The sequence below is a fragment of the Danio rerio genome, chromosome 23 (assembly GCF_049306965.1).
Source record: "Danio rerio strain Tuebingen ecotype United States chromosome 23, GRCz12tu, whole genome shotgun sequence".
Taxonomy (NCBI): domain Eukaryota; kingdom Metazoa; phylum Chordata; class Actinopteri; order Cypriniformes; family Danionidae; genus Danio; species Danio rerio.
Genome location: NC_133198.1, coordinates 47,529,339 through 47,550,282, shown reverse-complemented (window position 1 = coordinate 47,550,282; position 20,944 = coordinate 47,529,339). Strand labels below are relative to the sequence as shown.

Sequence of the window (20,944 nt, the reverse complement as noted above, 5' to 3'; positions counted from 1 at the left end):
CATGTGTCACGTGCTCGTTTCTGTTCAGAAGCTGTCTGAATAATAATCAAATCTAAAATAATGGCATTTCGATATACACCGAATATAAATTATAAGTGTACAATTAAATTCTAGGGAGTTTATTATTTTGATTCATTCTACTTTCCAATCAAAGACAACATACAAGTTGCAAACTCCGCCCTTTAAAAAGATCTCCCCGCTCTTCTTGATCTGTTTCTACATACACATTCCTTTACACACAGTATCCAATCAGAAGGCGCCCCTGCCCTCAGCTCGACCTATCAGATGAGGGGTGTGTAAGGGGGTTATTTCTTGATTTATTACATTATATGTCTAACTATTTTGGCGTTATAAAGAAATTATCTAACAATTATGAGTGATTAACCATCTATTTAATTTGGTTACACGATTAAAAAAAATAAACAACAAACAATAATAAACTCCTTGAGGATTCCAAGATCAAAAACAACACACTAGAGAACATATAAAAGCATTATTTTAGAAAAAATAACTCAGTTGATTATCGAAAAAAACGAAAGGACATGGACATTACATTACCAGCGTGTGTTTGGCCTTTCTCCCTCTCTCCCACACACACACATTCATGCACACACAGATGGATCACAGCATGTTTCCGCTGTAAACACAGCAGAAGTCCTGAATAAAAGATCAACAAGGACTCAAAACAGAGGCATTTTAATACCTTATATATAATTCCTGAGGAGACTGTAACATAAATTGCAACTAGATCGGTGTATTTTTATATTGGAATTTCAGAAATTACCAAATAAATAGCATTAAGGTTTAAATACGTTTATGTTTTAGGCTTTTGGACTGAAATCAACACTTTTTTCTTGGTTTGGAATATATTACAATACATACTGTGCTATTACTAATATTGCATTTATAGTCTGTAGGCATAATAACATGTATATAATTCAGTATATTTACAGTATAGTAAGATGTAGGCTATTCAATTTCATCAAAATGCTGAATATTAGACGTCGTCACGCAGCTTGACATTTAGTTTTTAAAGTATTCCTTCATGATTTGTCAGATTTAATTTCCTTTAGACCAAAACAAAATATTATGCATAATAGTTAATATGTCATAAATGAATATGTTAGGCATATATTTTAAACCAAGATTCATTCAATTAAATATAAGACTAAAAGTCAGCTTTTGGCCCCAATATAGGTATAATATATACACAATATACTCAATTTGAAAGCTGTTTACTTTGCCAACATCCTACATATTATTGGTTTTACTCATTTGATCCACAAATTTTAATATATAGAAAGCGCTTAGTGTTATTCACACCTCCACTAAACACCATCATGTTAACACACGAAGTAAAACTAAATTAATGTAATCTACATTTTGTATCAACATTAGATTATGTGTAGATGTTCGTACTTCAAAACACTGATGTATAATACTATAACTTAATTAAATATTTAATGTGAAAATTAGGATGTTTTTACAGTTTCTACAGTATTTTTAAGGATAAAGTTCTGTCAGTTTTTTTGTTTACCGTAAAAATGTACAGATTTTTTTTTTAAGTGCAATATAAAACACTAAATTACATGACTTATGGAATCAAATTCCCACCTAAAGTATTGTGGTGGCGGACAGAAAAATAAAGCACGTAATTCAAAAGATTGACATTGCGTTTAAAATTATAAGACACAAAAGCAAAAACTAAACGCAGAATTAGAATAATGAACGTGAATCAAAAATTAAAAGGTGTTTAGAAAAAAATCAGTTTTTAAATGTTTTGTATGCTTTCCGTCTTTTCCCCTTCGCTCGTTCCCACATTCTGCACTTGCATTTCCAAAAGATGCAGCTTCATCATTGGTCCACTAGTTTAGATTGACAGTTGCTCCTCTAGCCAATCAGGTGAAGGCAGAGTTGATTTTGTATTGTCATTTTTGATTCACGCTCACCATCTTTTGGTAGGTGTCCCCATTGTTTTTTTTCCGCGGTTAGTTTTCGCTTTTCGCAAATTATTTTTGTATCTGCAACCACGATACTTTAGGCAGGGATTTGATCCCATATTGACTGATAATAAAAGCTAAAAACCATTAGCTTTTATCAGGGCTTAATTTGTGCCAGAACATGCCGGATCTCTGCTTCCTCAACCACCCTCCTCCCCCGCCCGCTGTTCACTTTTGAACCCCCCCACTCTGGATTTTTATCCGCGACACCACTCTGCCATCCAATGCCAATCCTATGCAATCCCCCCCCCAAATGTACTGCTAAGTGTAACTGAGGCCAGCTAGTCAAGTGCTGTGCAGGTAAACCTTCCTCCTCTGACCCTTAAAAGCGCTTTAGCGAAAGCCACTAGAGGCTGTGGTCTTTAGCCTCCTTGGTAGAGCAACCGACTCTCATGCAGAAGGTCACGGATTCGATCCCAGCTCTGAGCGGGTAGGGTGATGTAGGACCGGCAGGGGTTACATAAGCAACACTGTAAATAAAATACACAAGTTCAGAATTCACTCATCCCAGTAAACAAACCGCAGACTCAAGATGTCGCTTTTTACCATGGAGCTACGACTGCGCTGGCTGATTGTATTTCTGCTCATAGTATACTATATAGTTTGTATACATCACTTTAGACAAACTATACATTTCGAGAATGAAGTGCGGCTGCAATTGGAAAACAATGTTTTAATGCATCGCACGTCACTTCACTTAAACTGCGACATGGTCATCTTGCGGAAATATTAACAACGATCAATCAGGTAATGTTTTTCCCCCTCTCTCTCTCTCTCTCGGTAAACCGCTGTCTGTCAACAAATATTTTTTCCCATAATGCACAGCGCATTGGCCTACGGCAGCTGGATTAGTCCAAAAGACGCAGTACTTTTTGCGCTTGGGTCTGTTTTAGTTCGGATCATATTCTCACCACAAATGAACCGCTTCAGGGTTTGTCTGAAAGCGTACCGAGACCACCTCTTCAAGCAGGTCTCAGTACGCTTATTTGGTCCGCTTTTGGTGCGCACTCGAGTACGATTGCTGCATTCACACCTGCCCAAACGAACCGCACCAAGTGGGAAAACGAACTCTAGTGTGATTCAACTGAACAAAATAAGGCAGGTGTGAAAGCACCCTAAAAAAGAAGTACTGCGCCTTTTTGGACTAATCCAAATGCCGTGGGCCGATGTGCTGTACATTATGGGATGTGGAGGAAAAATTACCTGATGGATCGTTGGTAATATTTCCGGAAGACGACCATGTGGCAGTTTAGCTAAATGAATTCACGCCTCCTCCTGAAGTGACGTGCGATGTGCCTTTGCTGTTTGCAATGCATTAAAACATTGTTTTCCAGCCAAGCCGCGCTTTATTCTCCAAATGTAGCTATAGTTTGTCTAAAGTGATATATACAAACTATAAAGTATACTATGAGCAGGGATACAATCAGCCAGCGCAGTCGTAAGCTGCGTCCCAAATGGCACACTATACACTATGCACTCATGCACTGTGTACTTATGCACTTACACACTCAACAGGATAGTGTATATATGTAGTGTTGTCCCAAATGGCACACTACGGTTTTGTACTAAACGGAAATTAAAATCGTTATCGGTGAATGACGTTACGTTTGTAACGTAATATTAACTATCAAAATGGTACCAGTCGTCGCTCCATAGTCAAAAGTGACATTTTGTGTCTGCCCGTTTGGTTACATGTGGGAGTTCAATTGGCATTTTCTCGCATATGAATTCTGACCAATCGAAAAGCAGTTTAGGAAATATGTTCAACAACATCTGGCCAATGAGTGATGAGGATTTTGTCAGATGACTGCATTTTGGTTCTTTTCAACTGGTTCGGACCAAAGCCAGCAGTGTGGTGTGAAAACGACCCAAAGACGGCAGAAAATGCCACCCTTAATCGGTTATTGCCCTTGGTCTGGACCAAAAGAAGCGAACTACAAATGTAAAATAGCACCCTAACTGAAAACAAGTGCATTTTCAGATTTCAATTAAAGATTACAAGGGCAAACTATTGTTTTTCTTAATGACATGCATGGATGAAAACTAGCAATGTGAGCGAACCATATTAATATGGTTAGTTTTGATTTCATGTAAACTTTAAAATCAAAATAAAGCCGAATGCTTGTCATGCCATACAATAAAGAGAACAGAAAAGGTGTTCAGTATAATAAAGAGCCATCACATAAATCACTTCACAGTTCGTTTCTTTTTAATAAGTAGGGCAGATGCTCCGTAGGGTCCCTAATGTGGACCGAACACAGGACACTATAGCTGTAGGTGTGTGTATGCGAGTATGACACAAACAATATCATCCACGCCACAGCGTCCAAATCAAATATTTAAACCTACAGACATCCTTTAGCAGAAAGAGAACTCAATTCAACCCAATATCCACATCTCTCATGCTCGCGCGGAGAAGATCAAATATTCATCAGACATCACTTAGTGCTCTCAGAGCTCGGAAACACAAAGACCTCATTCAGTCAAACCCCGCTACTACGGTAAAAATAACATGAAAACATACAGCAAACAAGGATCCGGTGACAGCCGTCGGATAACAAAAGCCAGACTCATACGCTAGGAATTTTAAAAGTTCAACGTGCAAAATGTGCTCTGCTCACATGTGAAAAAATTTTATAGTAAACCATACTATAGTAAAGTGCATTATACTGTATATATTATAGTATTTGCTAATGACTTTGTTAATGAACGCTGGAGTACACACTGTGGTATTAAGTTATTAAATGGCTTTCTGGAATACTTGTTTGTAATTGGATAGTCGTGACATTCCAAGGTATGTTATTCCCAGACAACAACCACTAAATAACACAGGCTCATCGTGGAACTGAAAACCACCTTGATCTTCAGTGAAAACAATCAAGTATATATACTTACATTCACATTTACATGTATCTGCTCATCTTTCACGCCACTTTTGTTCACTGTTTGGCACCATCTAGTGTCTGAATAATGCGCAGGTTAGTGTATACTCCATCAGCTGTTTTAGTTTCTGTCAGCTTTGCATTTTTGACTGTTTGGCGCCATCTAGTGTCTGAATAATGCACAGGTTAGTGTATACTCCATCAGCTGTTTTAGTTTCTGTCAGCGTTGCGTTTTTGACTGTTTGGCAACCATCTAGTGTCTGAATAATGCACAGGTTAGTGTATACTCCATTAGCTGTTTTAGTTTCTGTCAGCTTTTTATGACTGCTTAGCGCCATCTAGTGTCTGAATAATGTGCAGGTTAGTGTATACTCCATCAGCTGTTTACATTTCTGTCAGCTTTGTGCTTATGACTGTTTATCGCCATCTAGTGTCTGAATAATGCGCAGGTTAGTGTATACTCCATCAGCTGTTTTAGTTTCTGTCAGCTTTTTATGACTGCTTAGCGCCATTTAGTGTCTGAATAATGTGCAGGTTAGTGTATACTACATCAGCAGTTTACATTTCTGTCAGCTTTGTGCTTATGACTGTTTATCGCCATCTAGTGTCTGAATAATGCGCAGGTTAGTGTATACTCCATCAGCTGTTTTTTAGTTTCTGTCAGCTTTGTGTTTTTGACTGTTTGTCGCCATCTAGTGTCTGAATATTATGCAGGTTAGTGTATACTCCATCAGCTGTTTTAGTGTCTCAGCTTTGCGTTTAAAGAATTAAATAAATGATTATGGCTCAGAACAATTTTTTGTAGAAAGTATATAGTTGTAGAAAACTATAATTTTGTGTCATTTGTTTATATTACTGGAGTTGTTGTGTCAGCATAGTTTAGCATCTTACAATAGCAACTACAGATTCTCCACAACAGTTTAATAAGAGTTTTTTCTGTATAGAATGTTTGTGATTTTAACTGTAAAAAAAAATAATAATAAGCTACAGTAAAAATATGTTACCCTCTAAGCAGTGAGTTTTCTTAATATATATGGTGAATAATCGTAAACGGACTCCCCCTGTCACAATCACCAGCGATCTAGCCTGTGCAGATTGCAGGAGAACTAAAATTCTGCCACTGAAATGAACTACAAATCCCATTATTCCCTGCATTTACACACCTAGATTTCTCTTGATTGGAAACACACAGCTAAAGCTTGTGATTACCAGGACTATAAATACACCTCAGTCACACACACACACACACACACACACACACACACACACACACACACACATTGCTGAGTCTTGTTATACTGTGAGCATTACAAAGCATTTCCTTGTCTTACCTTGCTGTGTTTTTTCACCTTTGTTTTGTTTTACTGTTTATGTTGTTTTGCCAAAAGTCCTGACTATTCACCTCTATTCTGACTATGCTTTTAGATTATCTGCATGCTCCTGTCTGTCCGTTTTGACCTTTTGCCTGCCAGACAACTCTCTTAATAAACTCCATTTGGATCTTTATTAAACCCCAAGAATTCCCTGCATGACACTTCAGTTTTTTTTGTTGACATCCCAGCAGGCACACAACATAAGGCGTTAATATTGGGTTAAATTTAGGTCATGACGTCAGGTGACCAAAATTCAATGTCTAGCCAGCGTCTAAGGATGTTATTTTGACGTCCAATAACGACGTTGAATTACACTCATACTTGGCTGATTTTAGGTTTTAGGTAGTGACCAAAATCCAACGGCTGATAGATGTCAAAGTGGTAATTTCCACACAACGTCTAGATGTAACATGATTAGACGTTGATATTTGGTTGATTTTAGGTTGATTTTATGTTGGACATTGACGTCGGCCTGACGTTGGGTTCTGACGTCAACTCGATTTTCATTTCCAAACAAAATCCAACGTCACCATGACTTTGACACATGTTGGGGTACAACGTCAGCATGACATACGTTCTGTGCCTGCAGGGATATGGTTCTTTGGTTGTTTTTTTATCATCAGTTATGTACATTAAAGTTTTTTGTTGCATCTATACTATATTACTATACATTACCAATTACTATATATTAATATTTATATCTGCTGCATTAGTTCATCAGATAACTTTCTCATTACCACACGCTTTTGGTTGTGATTTTGTCTGTGTAATAAATGCAAAATGTTAGATGTAGTAGTTTAAAACAGAGAAAATGTATTAAACACGGTAGTTTACTGTAAATTGAGAAATTTCTACTATGTTTCTACTATACTTTTAATGTTAAAATTTTAACTATCACAGCGGGGAGGTTTTTTCTTCTTTTTTTACCACAACTTTACAGAAAAACATAACAAAACAGTAACATGATGCTCTGTAGTATTTACTATAGAATTGTTCTTTATTTTCCTGTGGGATTCATAAGATTTGAGGCTGACAGAATGCATATCTTATTACATTAAAGTGCTTTAAAGTGACTATCAGGCCAGTGTTCACAAGAACAGTGCTTTTTCCAGTGATAAAGCCCGTTAGAGTCGTTAATTCTCAACAGGATTTACAGCTGCCAGCGTTTGTTATTCAGGTGAGCACAAGGTGACCGCAGTGACTGAACATGATTTAGACATTAGTCATTAACTGTTCTGAAAAAAACTTCAGTGCTACTAAAATACACCCAAACTCAGAATACATCTCAGAGAGATTCAATCTACAAAGGTTTCTAAAAATAAAAAGCATTAAAGAAGAGTGATCAAACTGTTCAGCTAAATATAGTGCCATTCCACTTTTAGACATTCAGTGCAGTTTTATAGATGTAGAAAAATTAAAAATGTCATTGAGGTTTCAGTTACGTACATACCAGAAGCATCCCACTGACATCATCAGAGAAGGAGCCAATGCAAAGACAGAAGCAGATGCTCATAATGAAGATTGAAGATCGTCTTTTTCTGTGGATTTACTTGAATAAAATGTGCGCTAGCAAAAAAAACTTTGTAAATGTTGATCTCACATGGACTTTAAATGACAAATATCTCTTGTACCTCATAATAGTAAACATGTGTAGGTCAAGTTTAAATCACAGTCATTTCAAGACCTTCCATCTCCGAACATGGCTTAAAACCTGCATGAAGAAACAGAGTGTAAATACAAGTACAATTGAAGACAAAATTCTTGGCCCTCCTATGAGATTTTCAACACAGGCTCGTTGAGAAAATGTGCCCAGGCACACATTTCTGAGAACCGAGAAATATGTCCCCCAGGGTACATAACGGCGATATGGCTGACTGCTAACCTCCGTATGAACGTTTTTTAAGCTGAGATCCTATCAGTTGGGTTAAGGGAAGGGTATGTGTGGGTCAGTCGATATCAAGCTGATATTCGTTACGACAAGCCGACCAGCCTCTCTCGCGGACGAGCAACAAAAAGATGTTGAGACTGCCAGAAAAGTACACAGCGGCCTCTGGTGTATTTACAAGAAATGGCACATATAAAAAAAAAAAACATCCCCCGATAATGTATTTGAGATGGTCAATAATGTACAGGGCGCCCTCTAGTGGATTTGAGAAAAGAAAAACTACAAGAAAATATAGTCCAGGGTTAATATTTCTCGGTTCTCAAAAATGAAGTCCTGGGGACATGTTTCCTTAAACATAAAGTGGGGAAAAATATGACAAATATGTCACTTTGCCATTCCCTCTTCAGGATGCTGTTTTGAGCAGCAGTGAGATCCAGCGAACAGTGACCTGAAGACGTTCCTCTTCCTCTTTTCCGTCCTCCCTTTTCCGGGCGACTGTTCGGAGAGACATATGGACTTCCGGAGCGTCCCGATGCGCCGCTCATGTTCACGGATTTTACACTGGAGGTGGCTCTGGATGGCAAATCCCAGTGACTCCATGTCCAGCGACGCTCCATACACTTCCCACGTCATTCCCTGCTCATCCCAGACGATCTGCTGAGGCGCAGCACTCTCCCCCTTTTGTCCATCCACGTCTCCTGTTTTACCGAGACATTTCATGGAGGTCTTCTCTGCATCACTGATGGTCACGTCTGGTGGATTCAAACCAAATGTCTGCGGCGACTCGCTACGAAGTTCAATCTCTATTTGGCACACGTGCTGATGAGGCTTTTGGGTATTGGGAGATTTATAAGGAGGCGGACCTAGAAATCTAGGCTTGGCTCCAATTGGTGTGGAGTCCATGAGGCCTCCATTTGACAACCAATCAGAGTCAGAGTTACTATCCGGCTTGAGTTCATTGTGTAGATTGGCTTCAGGGTTATTATCTGAGTCCAAACGAATGGTTTGAGGGTTGCGGACGGGACTCATTTCCGTAGATTTGCTACACAGCTTCACAACTGCCTGGATTTCAGCATCAATGTTAGTAACTTCGGTTTGTATCGCTGCGTCCTTCGTTGCAATGGCAGACAAATGTGTCATCGTCTCTGAATCCTTTTGGATCTTGGATGTCGAAGACTTATATGCTGTATTATTCACCATGTTGTCATTCTTTATCGTGCTGTCAGCTTCCTTCTGTTCCCTCAGACTCTTTCCAGTCTTTCTCTCTTGGGTTGTGACATATGCATCAGTTTTATCCTCCGGCGCTTTTGGCTGCTCTGGGTTTAATTCTCGATGCAATAACACGGATGAACTGTCTCCGCTCTTTATCTCCGGTGGTCCCAGAGGACTTTCTCGTAATGCTGTTTTGGCCCCTGGTTTGCTCTCAGCGTCGATCGGTTTATCTTTCGGAGATGGTGTCTCTTTGGACACCAGTTTTTTAATCCTCTCCGCTTTGTCCACTTTGAGAGACGTAGGACTGGTCGCTTTAATTTTAGGGCTGGAGGAGGCTTTGGGAATGTGCGAGAGAGACAATCGATTGAGACTTTTCGGAGAGTCGGTAGAGGTAATCTGAGAGGCTGACGCTGTTTTTTGGAGCATCTTTTGCGGGGACTCTGTGGAGCCCATGATGTGGGATGTCGACGGAGCCTTTTGGATGTTTTTGGGAAACAGTTTTGCTTGCAGCTTCTTCTCATGCACATTTGGGGATTTCAGTTTCGCACCACTCGTTGAACTTAACACCTCAACTCCTGAAGAGCTCGATTTCGCCGGTTGTTTTGAAGCCGTTTTGTTCGCATTTGTGATCTGTTTGGTTGTAGTGGTGTGCATTGTGGGTATTTTGGACGCAGGGTGGAGATCTGCATTGCTAGCTAGCGGAGTGTGTTTTAGTGTCTTCACAGATTCCCTAGAAGTGCCTTTTTCATGCTCTTTAGCTTCATTGCATTGCTTTTCCTCGGGTCTTGTCTTGGGTTCAGGAGAGATGTTTCCTTTTCTGTGCTGGCCTGAGGGGTTGGACTCGGTTTCCCAGCATGCATTGCTTCCTGGGGTGTGAAGGAGAGCAGGATGGGGCTCCATAAAACCGATGCAAGTTAATATACAGATTGCTGATTTAGTGACACATCTGTGAAGAGAGCAGAGAGTGTTTTGAGAAAATAATACAGATAAATATTAGGATTGCACAATATTTTGATTACACAATGTGTAAATGTGCAACGTGTATAGGTGTTTCCTATTACTGGGTTGCAGCTAGAAGGGCATCCGCTGTGTAAAACATATATATATATATACTAGGGATGTAACGGTATCAGAATTTCACGGTACGGTAATACCTCGGTATGAATGTCACGGTACGGTATTTATTGAATCATTTACAGGAAAAAACAAAACTTATGAAAATACTCCAAAAAAGTGCCAAAAGTGTCAATGACATACAAATTAGCCATCTATCTGTAAGCTTTGAAACAGGAACTTCAATTTTAATAACAAAAAAATATTAAACCATGTAAAAAAAAAAAAAGTTTCAATTTAGTATTGTTGAAAACTCATCACATTCAACATTTAATCACTCACTCACTTAGATAGAGATGGGTTTAAAGGAAAATTATCATATAAATATAATCTGGTAAAAGCTGGTATCTCTGGGTATTTACAATGTCCCCTGCACCAGAAAAAACCCCTCTCATTTGGGACTGAGGTTTCTGGGACAGAGAGATATGACTTGGCCCAGGTTGACAGCAGTGGGTAACGTTGTGCATTGTCTTTCCCCCACTTGAGAGGACAAGCCATGAGTGAGATAGCTGTCTCATGTCTGTATCAATCTGAACAGTGTGCTGTGTCACACCCTCCGTGCGCGACAACACAGCTGATCAGAACGCGCGCGACAACACAGCTGATCAGAACGCGCGCGACAACACAGCTGATCAGTACGCGCGTGACAACACCGCTATTCAGTACGCGTGCGGCGACAACACCCGCTTCAGGTTCGATCATTTCCAGCTCTTTTTGATGCCCGCTTCTAGCAGCACACTCCATTTCCGCATTACTGTATCTGTAGCGACAACAGACTGCAAGGGATGATGGCCACCCCTGGGCTGATGGGAATTGTAGTTTTCGCTACCTCCCGTTCGCTTCATTCGCCTGAGCAAATTTTCTCAGAAGAACTATAATTTTACAGAGTCATGCGACTACGGTAATATCGAAAAAAATTAATATTGCGGTATGACGGTATTTACAATACCGTTACATCCCTAATATATACACATTTGAAGTCAGAATTATTCGGCCACCTTTGAATTTATTTTTATTTTTTAATATTTCCCAAATGATGTTGAACAGAGCAAGGGAAATTTTCACATTATGTCTGATAATATTTTTTCTTCTGGAGAAAGTCTTATTTGTTTTATTTTGACTAGAATAAAGGCGGTTTTTAATGAAAAAAAAAACATTTTAGGGTCAAGATTATTAGAAATGAGTTATTAAAACTATTATGTTTAGAAATGTGCTGAAAAAAATCTTCTCTTCGTTAAACAGAAATTGGGAAAAAATAAATGGGCTAATAATTCAGACTTCAACTGTGTGTGTGTGTGTGTGTGTGTGTGTGTATATATATATATATATATATATATATATATATATATGTATGTGATATTTAAGTCTAAAAATAGAAAATCAATAAAAATGGTTAACATTTGCTCCTCTGACATTTCTGCAGAAAATGTTTGTATTCATGTTTTTCCTGTACTAAAAGTGCATTTACTATATGTTAAAAACAACATTTGAAAAAAATATATGTAATATATTTGTGTGTTCTCTGATGTACCCTCTACCTCTTTTTATTATTTTATATTATTCATTCATTAATTTTCTTGTCGGCTTAGTCCCTTTATTAATCTGGGGTCGCCACAGCGGAATGAACTGCCAACTTATCCAGCATGTGTTTTTACGCAGCGGATGCTCTTCCAGCCTCAACCCATCACTGGGAAACCCATACACACTCATACATATGCACACACACATACACTATGGACAATTTAGCCTACCCAATTCACCTGTACCGCATGTGTTTGGACTGTGGGGGAAACCGGAGCACCCAGAGGAAACCCACGTGAACGCAGGGAGAACATGCAAACTCCACACAGAAACGCCAACTGACCCAGCCAAGGCTCGAACCAGCGACCTTCTTGCTGTGAGGCGACAGCACTACCTACTGCGCTGCATTTTATATTATTTTTTTTCCTATTTAATTCTTCTTGTTAAGAAGTGATGTGAAGTGATTTTGTTGTATAATAAAACTGTTAAAAAAAGACTATAGACAAAGTCCCTACTATTTTCTAATTAAGAATATTATTATTATATGTTATATGTATATACACTTTGAAAGGGGGTTGTTACGGTGGCACAGTGAGCAGCATGATCGCTTCACAGCAAGAAGGTCGCTGGTTCAAGCCCTGGCTGGGTCAGTTAACATTTATGTGTGAAGTTTGCATGTTCTCCCCGCGTTGGCGATTTTCTCCAGGTGTTCGTTTCCCCCACAGTCCAAACACATGCGCTACAGGAGAATTGATTAACTAAATTGGCCGCAGTGTATGTGTGTGAAAAAGTTTGTATGGGTGTTTCCCTTTGTTGGGTTGCGGCTGGAAGGGCATCCGCTGCGTAAAACATATGCTGAATAAGTTGGTGGATCATTCCGCTGTGGAGACCCCAGATTAATAAAGGGACTAAGCCGAAATGAAAATAAATGAATGAAACTTTAAGGTCCAGCCATTTAGTCCAACGACGGTGTCTACTGGTGGATGAAGGTTCACTGTGTGTTCGTCTTTCCAGTGCACAATGTTGAATTTCTTTACATTTAACTTGTATCTGACTTTAATTTTAACAGAATATATAATTAAATTAAATAGATTATTAATATACAGTTGAAGTCAGAAATATTAGCCCCCCCTGTTCATTTTTTTCTGTTTAATAGAGAGCAGATTTTCCAACACATTTCTAATCATATAGTTTTAATAACTCATTTCTAATAACTGATTTATTTTATCTTTGTCATGAAGACAGCACATAATAGTTGACTAGATATTTTTCAAGACACTTCTATTCAGCTTAAAGTGACATGTGGACTATTGAAAAAATATATAGCTTAAAGGGGCAAAAAATATTAACCTTAAAATGGTTTTTAAAAAAAATTAAAACTGCTTTTATTCTAGCCCAAATAAAACAAATAAGACTTTCTGCAGAAGAAAAAATATTATCAGACATACTGTGACCATTTCCTTGCTTTGTTAAACATCATTTAGGTAATATTTAAAAAAGAAAAAAAATAAATAAATCAGGAGGGGGGGCTAATAATTCTGACATACACATCGATCAGTCTTGATTATTATACAGAGGTAAAATTGACTAAAACCTTAAATGGCAGCTCCCGCTTGCTCAGTATAAAATAGGTTGATTAGTCCCCTTTAAAATAAAAGTAATATCGTTTCTAATTAGAGGTCATGAGCATTAATATAAACACTGTCTACTATTGTTTCTCTATATAAACTCTGGTTTAGTCACGATTCATAGTTTCCCATGTACACTTAATTAGAATGCCAATTACAGTTAATCAACGGGTCAGTCACCCTCTCTGGGACAGTTGTACAACACCTTGTTGTAGCCGAAAAGAATGCTTTTCCACCTAATTACATACAGTTGAAGTCAGAATTATTAGCCACCCTGAATTATTAACCCACCTGTTTAATTTTATCCCCAATTTCTGTTTAATAGAGAGATTTCTTCAACACATTTCTAATCATAATAGTTTTAATAACTCATTTATAATAACTGATTATTTTTTAATCTTTGCCATGATGAAAGTAAATAATATTTTACGAGATCTGATTTAACACACTTCCATACAGCTTAAAGTGACATTTAAAGGCTTACCTAGGTTAATTAGGGTAACTAGGCAATTTAGAGTAATTATGAAAGTCATTTTATAACAGTGGTTTGTTCTGTAGACTATCGAAAATACAGTCTATAAGGGCTAATAATATTGACATTAAAATGGTTTTAATAAAATTAAAAACTGCTTTTATTCTAGCCGAAATAAAACAAATAAGACTTTCTCCAGAAGAAAAAATATTATCAGACATACTGTAAAAATTTCCTTGCCCTGTTAAACATAATTTGGGAAATATTAAAAGAGAAAAAAAATTCAAAGGGGGGTTAATAATTGTGACTTCAACTGTATGTTATATGTAACATTTAATTAGATTCTAACAACTTCCTGCGTTTTTGTTTCGTCTACTTCTTCATAGGGGAAACAATGATATAATGTAGGGTGAATATAAGTCAATTAGGATACTTTTCCTTGGTAATCTCAATGGCAAAAGTTGTCCAAATTGACCCTCCGGCAGGTGTATAATAGTGTAATAGCTTAATAAAAACACTGTGGTGCATCAGCGACGCCCATTACTATAGAAACACGACACAACGCAAGTAAACTCTTGCTTCTTTACTAAATACACCACAGATCTTGAAGAAATAGTAAACATACTCACTATTTATTGCATCCCAAATCGATCAAGATGATGTCCGCGGTGTTTGTCCTGATAGTGAAGCTCAGTCTGAGGATGTGGAAACTGTGGAGTGTTTTTCCCTCTCATGCTTGAATAAATGACGATGCGGTGCTCTGCATCTGATTCGCGCATGCGCACTGGTCGAGCAGCGGAGGACGCACGGGAATACTAGGGCACATATTATTGATTTAGCCTTATTTTTCCAAAACATCAACAGGGATTTGCAGTTACGAGCGTTAAATAAAAATTCCTATTATATGCTATACAAATTACACTATTTTATTTCGTTAAATTCAAGTCAAACAGAAGTTTTTAGTTCTATTTAAATACAACACAAAATGTTAAACACATAAAACTGAAAATGTTTTATATTAATGACACCTTATTTTATATCATTTGTATCTGTATCAAATATTGACAAATTTCTTCTTTTATTTTAATTGTCTACAGTGTGTTTAATCGTTGGACAAATCTAAAATATCTTAGTAGCAAAAAGCGACTATATGCAACAAATCTGAATATTTATATAAATATGCACTCACCGGCCACTTTATTAGGTACACCTTACTAGTACTGGGTTGGACCTCCTTTTGCCTTCAGAACTGTCTTAATCCTTTATGGCATGGACTAAACAAGGTGCTGGAAATATTCCTCACAGATTTTGCTCCATATTGACATGATAGCATCACGCAGTCACTGCAGATTTGTCAGCTGCACATCCATGATACCAATCTCCTGCTCCACCACATCCAAAAGGTGCTCAATTGGATTGAGCTCTGGTGACTGTGGAGGCCATTTGAATACTGTGAACTCATTGTCATGTTCAAGAAACCAGTCTGAGATGATTGAGCTTTATGACATGGTGCGTTATCCTGCTGGAAGTAGCCATCAGAAGATGGAGACACTGTCCTCATAAAGGGATGGACATGGTCAGCAGCAATACTCAGGTAGGCTGTGGCGTTGACACCATGCTTAATTGGTACTAATGAGCCCAAAGTGTACCAAGAAAATCTCCCCCACACCATTACACGACCAGCACCAGCCTGAATGGTTGTTACAAGGCAGGATGATCTATGCTTTCATGTTGTTGAGGCCACGGTGTGGTCTTCTGCTGCTGTAGCCCATCCGCCTCAAGGTTGGACATGTTGTGTGTTCAGAGATGCTCTTCTGCAGACCTCGGTTGTAACGAGTGCTTATTTGAGTTACTGTTGCCTTTCTATCAGCTGGAACCAGTCTGGCCATTCTCCTCTGACCTCTGGTATCAACAAGACATTTGCGCCCACAGAACTGCCGCTCACTGGATATTTCCTCTGTCGGGCCATTCTCTGTAAACACTAGAGATGGTTGTGTGTGAAAATCCCAGTAGATCAGCAGTTTCTGAAATACTCAGAGCAGCCCGTCTGGCACCAACACCAATGCCACGTTCAAAGTCTCTTAAATCCCCTTTCTTCCCCATTCTGATGCTCGCTTTGAACTGCAGCAGATCGTCTTGACTATGTCTACATGTGTTTGTTTTTGTCACAGAAACACCAATTGTCACCAAACCCCAAATATCAATTGACAGATGACATTAACATCATGACATAAACGTTACAAAAAATCAAATTTTATCATAATAATGTCAATCTTTTTTTATTTATTATTATAAATTTGTCTAATCTCATATCTCAGTTTGTCAATATGAACCAAATTATTTTTCATGTGTGTCTGAAATGAGCTTCCACAGATGTGACTGAAGTTAAACTATTGTTTACATATTAAATGTCTGACCCCTGCATCTGGAACTGAACAAACAGTGCACAATAAGCCTATAATCGATGTGTGTGTGTGTGTGCATCTGTCTGTCTGTCTGTCTGTGCGTGCAGCTGACAGATTGATCTGTCCAAAGCAGAGCAATACTGGGACGGCTGGTTCAGAGGGATATTAAACCTTTTCATGTCCTGCAATGTCCCCAAATTCCTACAGCTGGCAGGCAACACGCACTGACAAATAGGATCACTCATCTGACTGAAAACACACAGACACCAATCAGATCATTTCCCTAGCGGAGCACGCACGGCCAATCAGATCACTTGTCTGACAGAGAACACACAGACACCAATCAGATCACTTGCCTGACAGAGCACGCACGGCCAATCAGATCACTTGTCTGACAGAGAACACACAGACACCAATCAGATCACTTGCCTGACAGAGCATGCACGGCCAATCAGATCACTTGTCTGAAAGAGCACAGACAATCAGATCAATTGCCTTAAAACATGCCGAATCAGATTCAGTCAGACATAGCACACAAAGCCAATCAGATCACATGTCTGACAGAGAACAAATGGCAAATTATATCCCGAGCACACACGGCCAATCAAATCGCTCACCTGAAAGAGCATTCTCAGCCAATCAGATCACTTACCTGACAGAGCATGCTCAGCCAATCAGGTCACTTTCCTGACAGAGCATGCTCAGCCAATCAGAACACTTGTCAGAAAGAGTGTGGCCAATCAAATAAATTCTCAAAACACACAGAATCAAATGACGTGTCTGACAAAACACATGGCCAATCAGATCACACATCTGAGAGAGAAAACACAGCCAATCAGATCAGACATCTGACAGAGAACACAGCCAATCAGATCACTTGTCAGAAAACAAATAATCCACAATATCACTGATGTGAATGGCTGGAGGGAGTCATTTACAGACAGTCATGTGTTTAAAGTGACCTGTGTGTTGTGTTCAGGTATTGATCGACTGGACAGAACTCCAGACCATAGGACAGATGCAGGGTGAGTGTCTGACTGACCAATAACTGCATCACATCTGACCAATCCAGACACAAACACTACAATTTTCACTGCACATATTTGTAAATGTATGATATCATATCTATTCATAATCCCCGTTTATAGCACACAGCAGCCTGTATATTAAGTTCCTTTCTATAATAGCAACCTGTACAGTACATGCTCATCTATTTGTAAATATCTGATTCTAGTGAACAGACTTGTATTTTAAGTTCATAGTACACCCATCTGTATATATTACTCATAGTTTTCTATATTTGCCTTTTATATCTTACACCTACATCCTGCACATGCTGCTATTGCACTCCCGTTTAGACCTGAACTACATTTTGTTGCTTTGTACATGTGTCATGACAATAAAGTGGAATCTAATCTAATCAATCTGCCCAAGAAAACTATTTAAGTTATTTAAAAAGGCCTCAAGAATGAATGCGATTGGTCAACCTGGCAAGTAAAAAAAAAGGTATACTATACCTTTATATAACCATATAAATTCAATGCATTTCAACACCGTGTTTCTGTAGGTGAATTAATGATGCAGGTGCTGCCCCCTTGTGGACACTCATAAGAAAGCAAGTCTATTATTCCTAAAGTTAATACGCTGGAATTTTGTTCTGTTGTAATTAAATATGCATTAAATTGATCAGAAGTGACATTTAAGGCATTGGTGATGTTACAGAAGAGCTCTACACTAATTATGCAAACTTTATATAACCTAATATAAAGAAAACGGATGAGTTATACCCCTTACAATTGTCATCAATGGTAATTTAAGCTATATACACCAATATTGTTCTTTACCAGGCTGTAAACACCTTTTTTCTGCTGTAAATTCGGCCATTTTAACAGTGGGCTCAATGGGGTATAAGCCGAAGCATGCTAATAGGACTTTTAATTTGCCAGTATCCTGCGTTAATCGCTTCCGGTGAAATGAATGCCAATGCAAAATCGGCGCGTTTAAGGTCTGTTTTCGTTAAAAATCAGCGGTCTCCACTGGCGGAGTGATATCTGATATAAAGTGCTAAAAATATTCAATGGAGCTTCTGCGCTAGCCTGTCGATTCTGACGGGCGCGTGCGAGTGAACGGCTTTGTGTCTCGTTTTACGCTTAAGCTACTAAATTAATGCCAAAGTCTGTTTAACTGAATGTATTTCAATGACATTACAACATCGATGCTGTAAAAGGAACCAAATAATATGGAAAAAACACATAATAACAGGTTACCGGAAGTTTATCGGTATGAGAAACCTGTGGGAAACACACAAGCTCGGCATATAGCTACCCTATTGAAATTTGCTTTGTTATGGATCCAGGACTAGCAGAATTTTAATGAATTGCAGTTTCAGTTACTTCCGTATTTGCTTCATGAGGGAGAGCGGGAGGTTGCAGCTTGGTCAAAACTAACCAAACTGACTTTAAAAACTAAATACTGAACTGTGAATTTCATCTATAGTTCCACACCTAATCCCGAATGTGTTCAAGACAATTTAGAGTTTAAGCTTCCCCCCATTTCCAGCCTGATCTCACGAGAAAACGTAAGTATTTTACGTTTTGGCAGTTTAGTGGCTAATTCGTACGAGTTCAGTCGTAAGAAAATGTACGATTTTAAAAAGGAGGCGTGGCACCTAACCCCACCCCTAAACCCAACCGTCATTGGGGGATACGCAAATCGTACTAAAATGTACGAATTAGATCGTACGAATTTGTACGAATTAGCCACTAAATGAAAAAGTTACGAATTGCCGTGAGATTGTGTTGCCATTTCTGCCCGTATCTTTAATTTGCATTATGTGAATCAGCAAGAACTGCAGATTCGGCTGAAAATATTTAATGTTCTACTGGAGGAAAACATGTTGGCTGGCCTGAGGGTGGGTAACTAAACATTGTTTTAATCATTTTTGGATGAATAATCTCTTTAATCACTACTCCAGAAACTGTGCGTCACTCTCTCTCACGTCTGTTCTGCAGTTCCTCGCATCTGTTCAAGCGTTGAGGAGCGACATTTGTTTAGCTCGACTGTAAATGATTCTTTCTGACATCTTTCTGCTCAGCTTATGTTCATACACGCACACTGAACTAAACGCTTCATGTCTTTGCTAATAAATAAAGAGAAACAACCCTCCTCAAAACCAAAATCATCATTTAAAGGTGCTGTATTTAGGTTTTTGACCCGTCTAAAGCATAAAAACACTGTCATATGTGTGCAGATATTTCAGAAACATGCTCAGTTAACATTCTTGTTTATCTGAAAAACAATGCTGGAGTCAGATATTCTGCTTTGAGCATGTGCATTATGTGACAGAACATCTGCCTTTGTTTTGGTCATTTAACCCGTCCACTGCCAGTTTAGCCAATTATATTTTAGCACTTCAGGTTGCCTTGGTGGAAAACAAAAAAAGCGACCTCTGGTGGACAGTAGCACACTCTGAAATGAGCCGCAGATTCAGAGTTCCACATGAGGTTATTAATTAGCAATTAATTTAAATATCATGAGTGTAAACATTAGGTGAGCAGGTTACATTAAACCCTGAGTCCTAACAACACACTACACAGCAATATTTGCAGTGATAAGCAATTTGGCTGTTTGCATAAGACGAAACCTGTCAGAAATGTAAATACAGCCATTCAGAAGTACAGAATAGTGCACTCACTGCACTCCAGCCAAATGGAAAGCTTTATAATCTAATGAATACATATTAAACCTCTTTAACATGATTAAATGTAGATGTTGAATCACTGATATGTGTTGATTTGCACTGAGTCTCAGTTCTGAAGTTCAGTTTCAGACGGTTTATTGTATTTTCCAGATCTGAGCTGAACTATCTGCTGCTGCTTTCAGTAGTGCGGCAATAAATGTAATGTAAAATGGCATTGAGACTCACATTATTAGCATTTAACACTGAATAAAGCACATGAGCTGTACCTGAGATGATCATGTCATCAATTTTCTTTTGTTCAGCGGCAAGAAATAGAAGGCGTTTCTAAAACATAAATTTCAGGTATTGGTTAGGACAAAAACATATTGAAAGATATTCTTTCCATTACATGAACATGGTGTTATTTAAAAGATGATTTAAATGAGCTTTTAGGCTCTATAGTCAGGCACACTCCTATTACTCCTCAACCTGCGCTTGCGTTTGTTTTGATGCAGGAATGTAATACCTAGTTTAACCACTGGGTGTTAAACTTACATACTGCACCTTTAATACAGCAAAAAAAAAACATGTTCCTGTCATCATAAACACTGGAGTCAAAATTCAAATGTCAGCAGAATAAAGAATAGAATGTTCACTAATTGTTTTCGGAATTCCCATTCTAACTGGAAAAGAAACAATGTAACTTTTTGGAATCATGTGATGGAATCCTGTGACATCAAAGGCAGCTGTGTAAATGAAAACAAGCAAGGTTAG

The 20,944-nt window shown here is 38.4% G+C and overlaps 1 protein-coding gene across 2 annotated transcripts; it reads right to left on the bottom strand.

The window, feature by feature from the left end:
- Positions 1 to 7,230: 7,230 nt before the first annotated feature.
- gprin3a (GPRIN family member 3a) lies at positions 7,231 to 14,850 on the bottom strand. 2 transcript variants are annotated; one of them, XM_073939438.1, is made up of 3 exons: positions 14,716 to 14,850; positions 8,589 to 10,298; positions 7,231 to 7,966 (listed from the first exon to the last, which is right to left on the bottom strand). In XM_073939438.1, the coding sequence occupies exons 2-3, from the start codon at positions 10,250 to 10,252 to the stop codon at positions 7,960 to 7,962; spliced, it is 1,671 nt and encodes a 556-aa protein (XP_073795539.1). In that variant the 5' UTR covers positions 10,253 to 10,298; positions 14,716 to 14,850; the 3' UTR covers positions 7,231 to 7,959. The 2 variants fall into 2 exon arrangements, with proteins under 2 accessions (XP_073795539.1, XP_005174211.2); XM_005174154.6 differs by lacking the exon at positions 7,231 to 7,966 and having other exon boundaries at positions 8,413 to 10,298.
- Positions 14,851 to 20,944: the final 6,094 nt, after the last annotated feature.

Coding starts and splice junctions, on each gene's coding strand:
- gprin3a (XM_005174154.6), bottom strand. CDS start 10,252: ATGGAGCCCCATCCTGCTCTCCTTCACACCCCAGGAAGCAATGCATGC.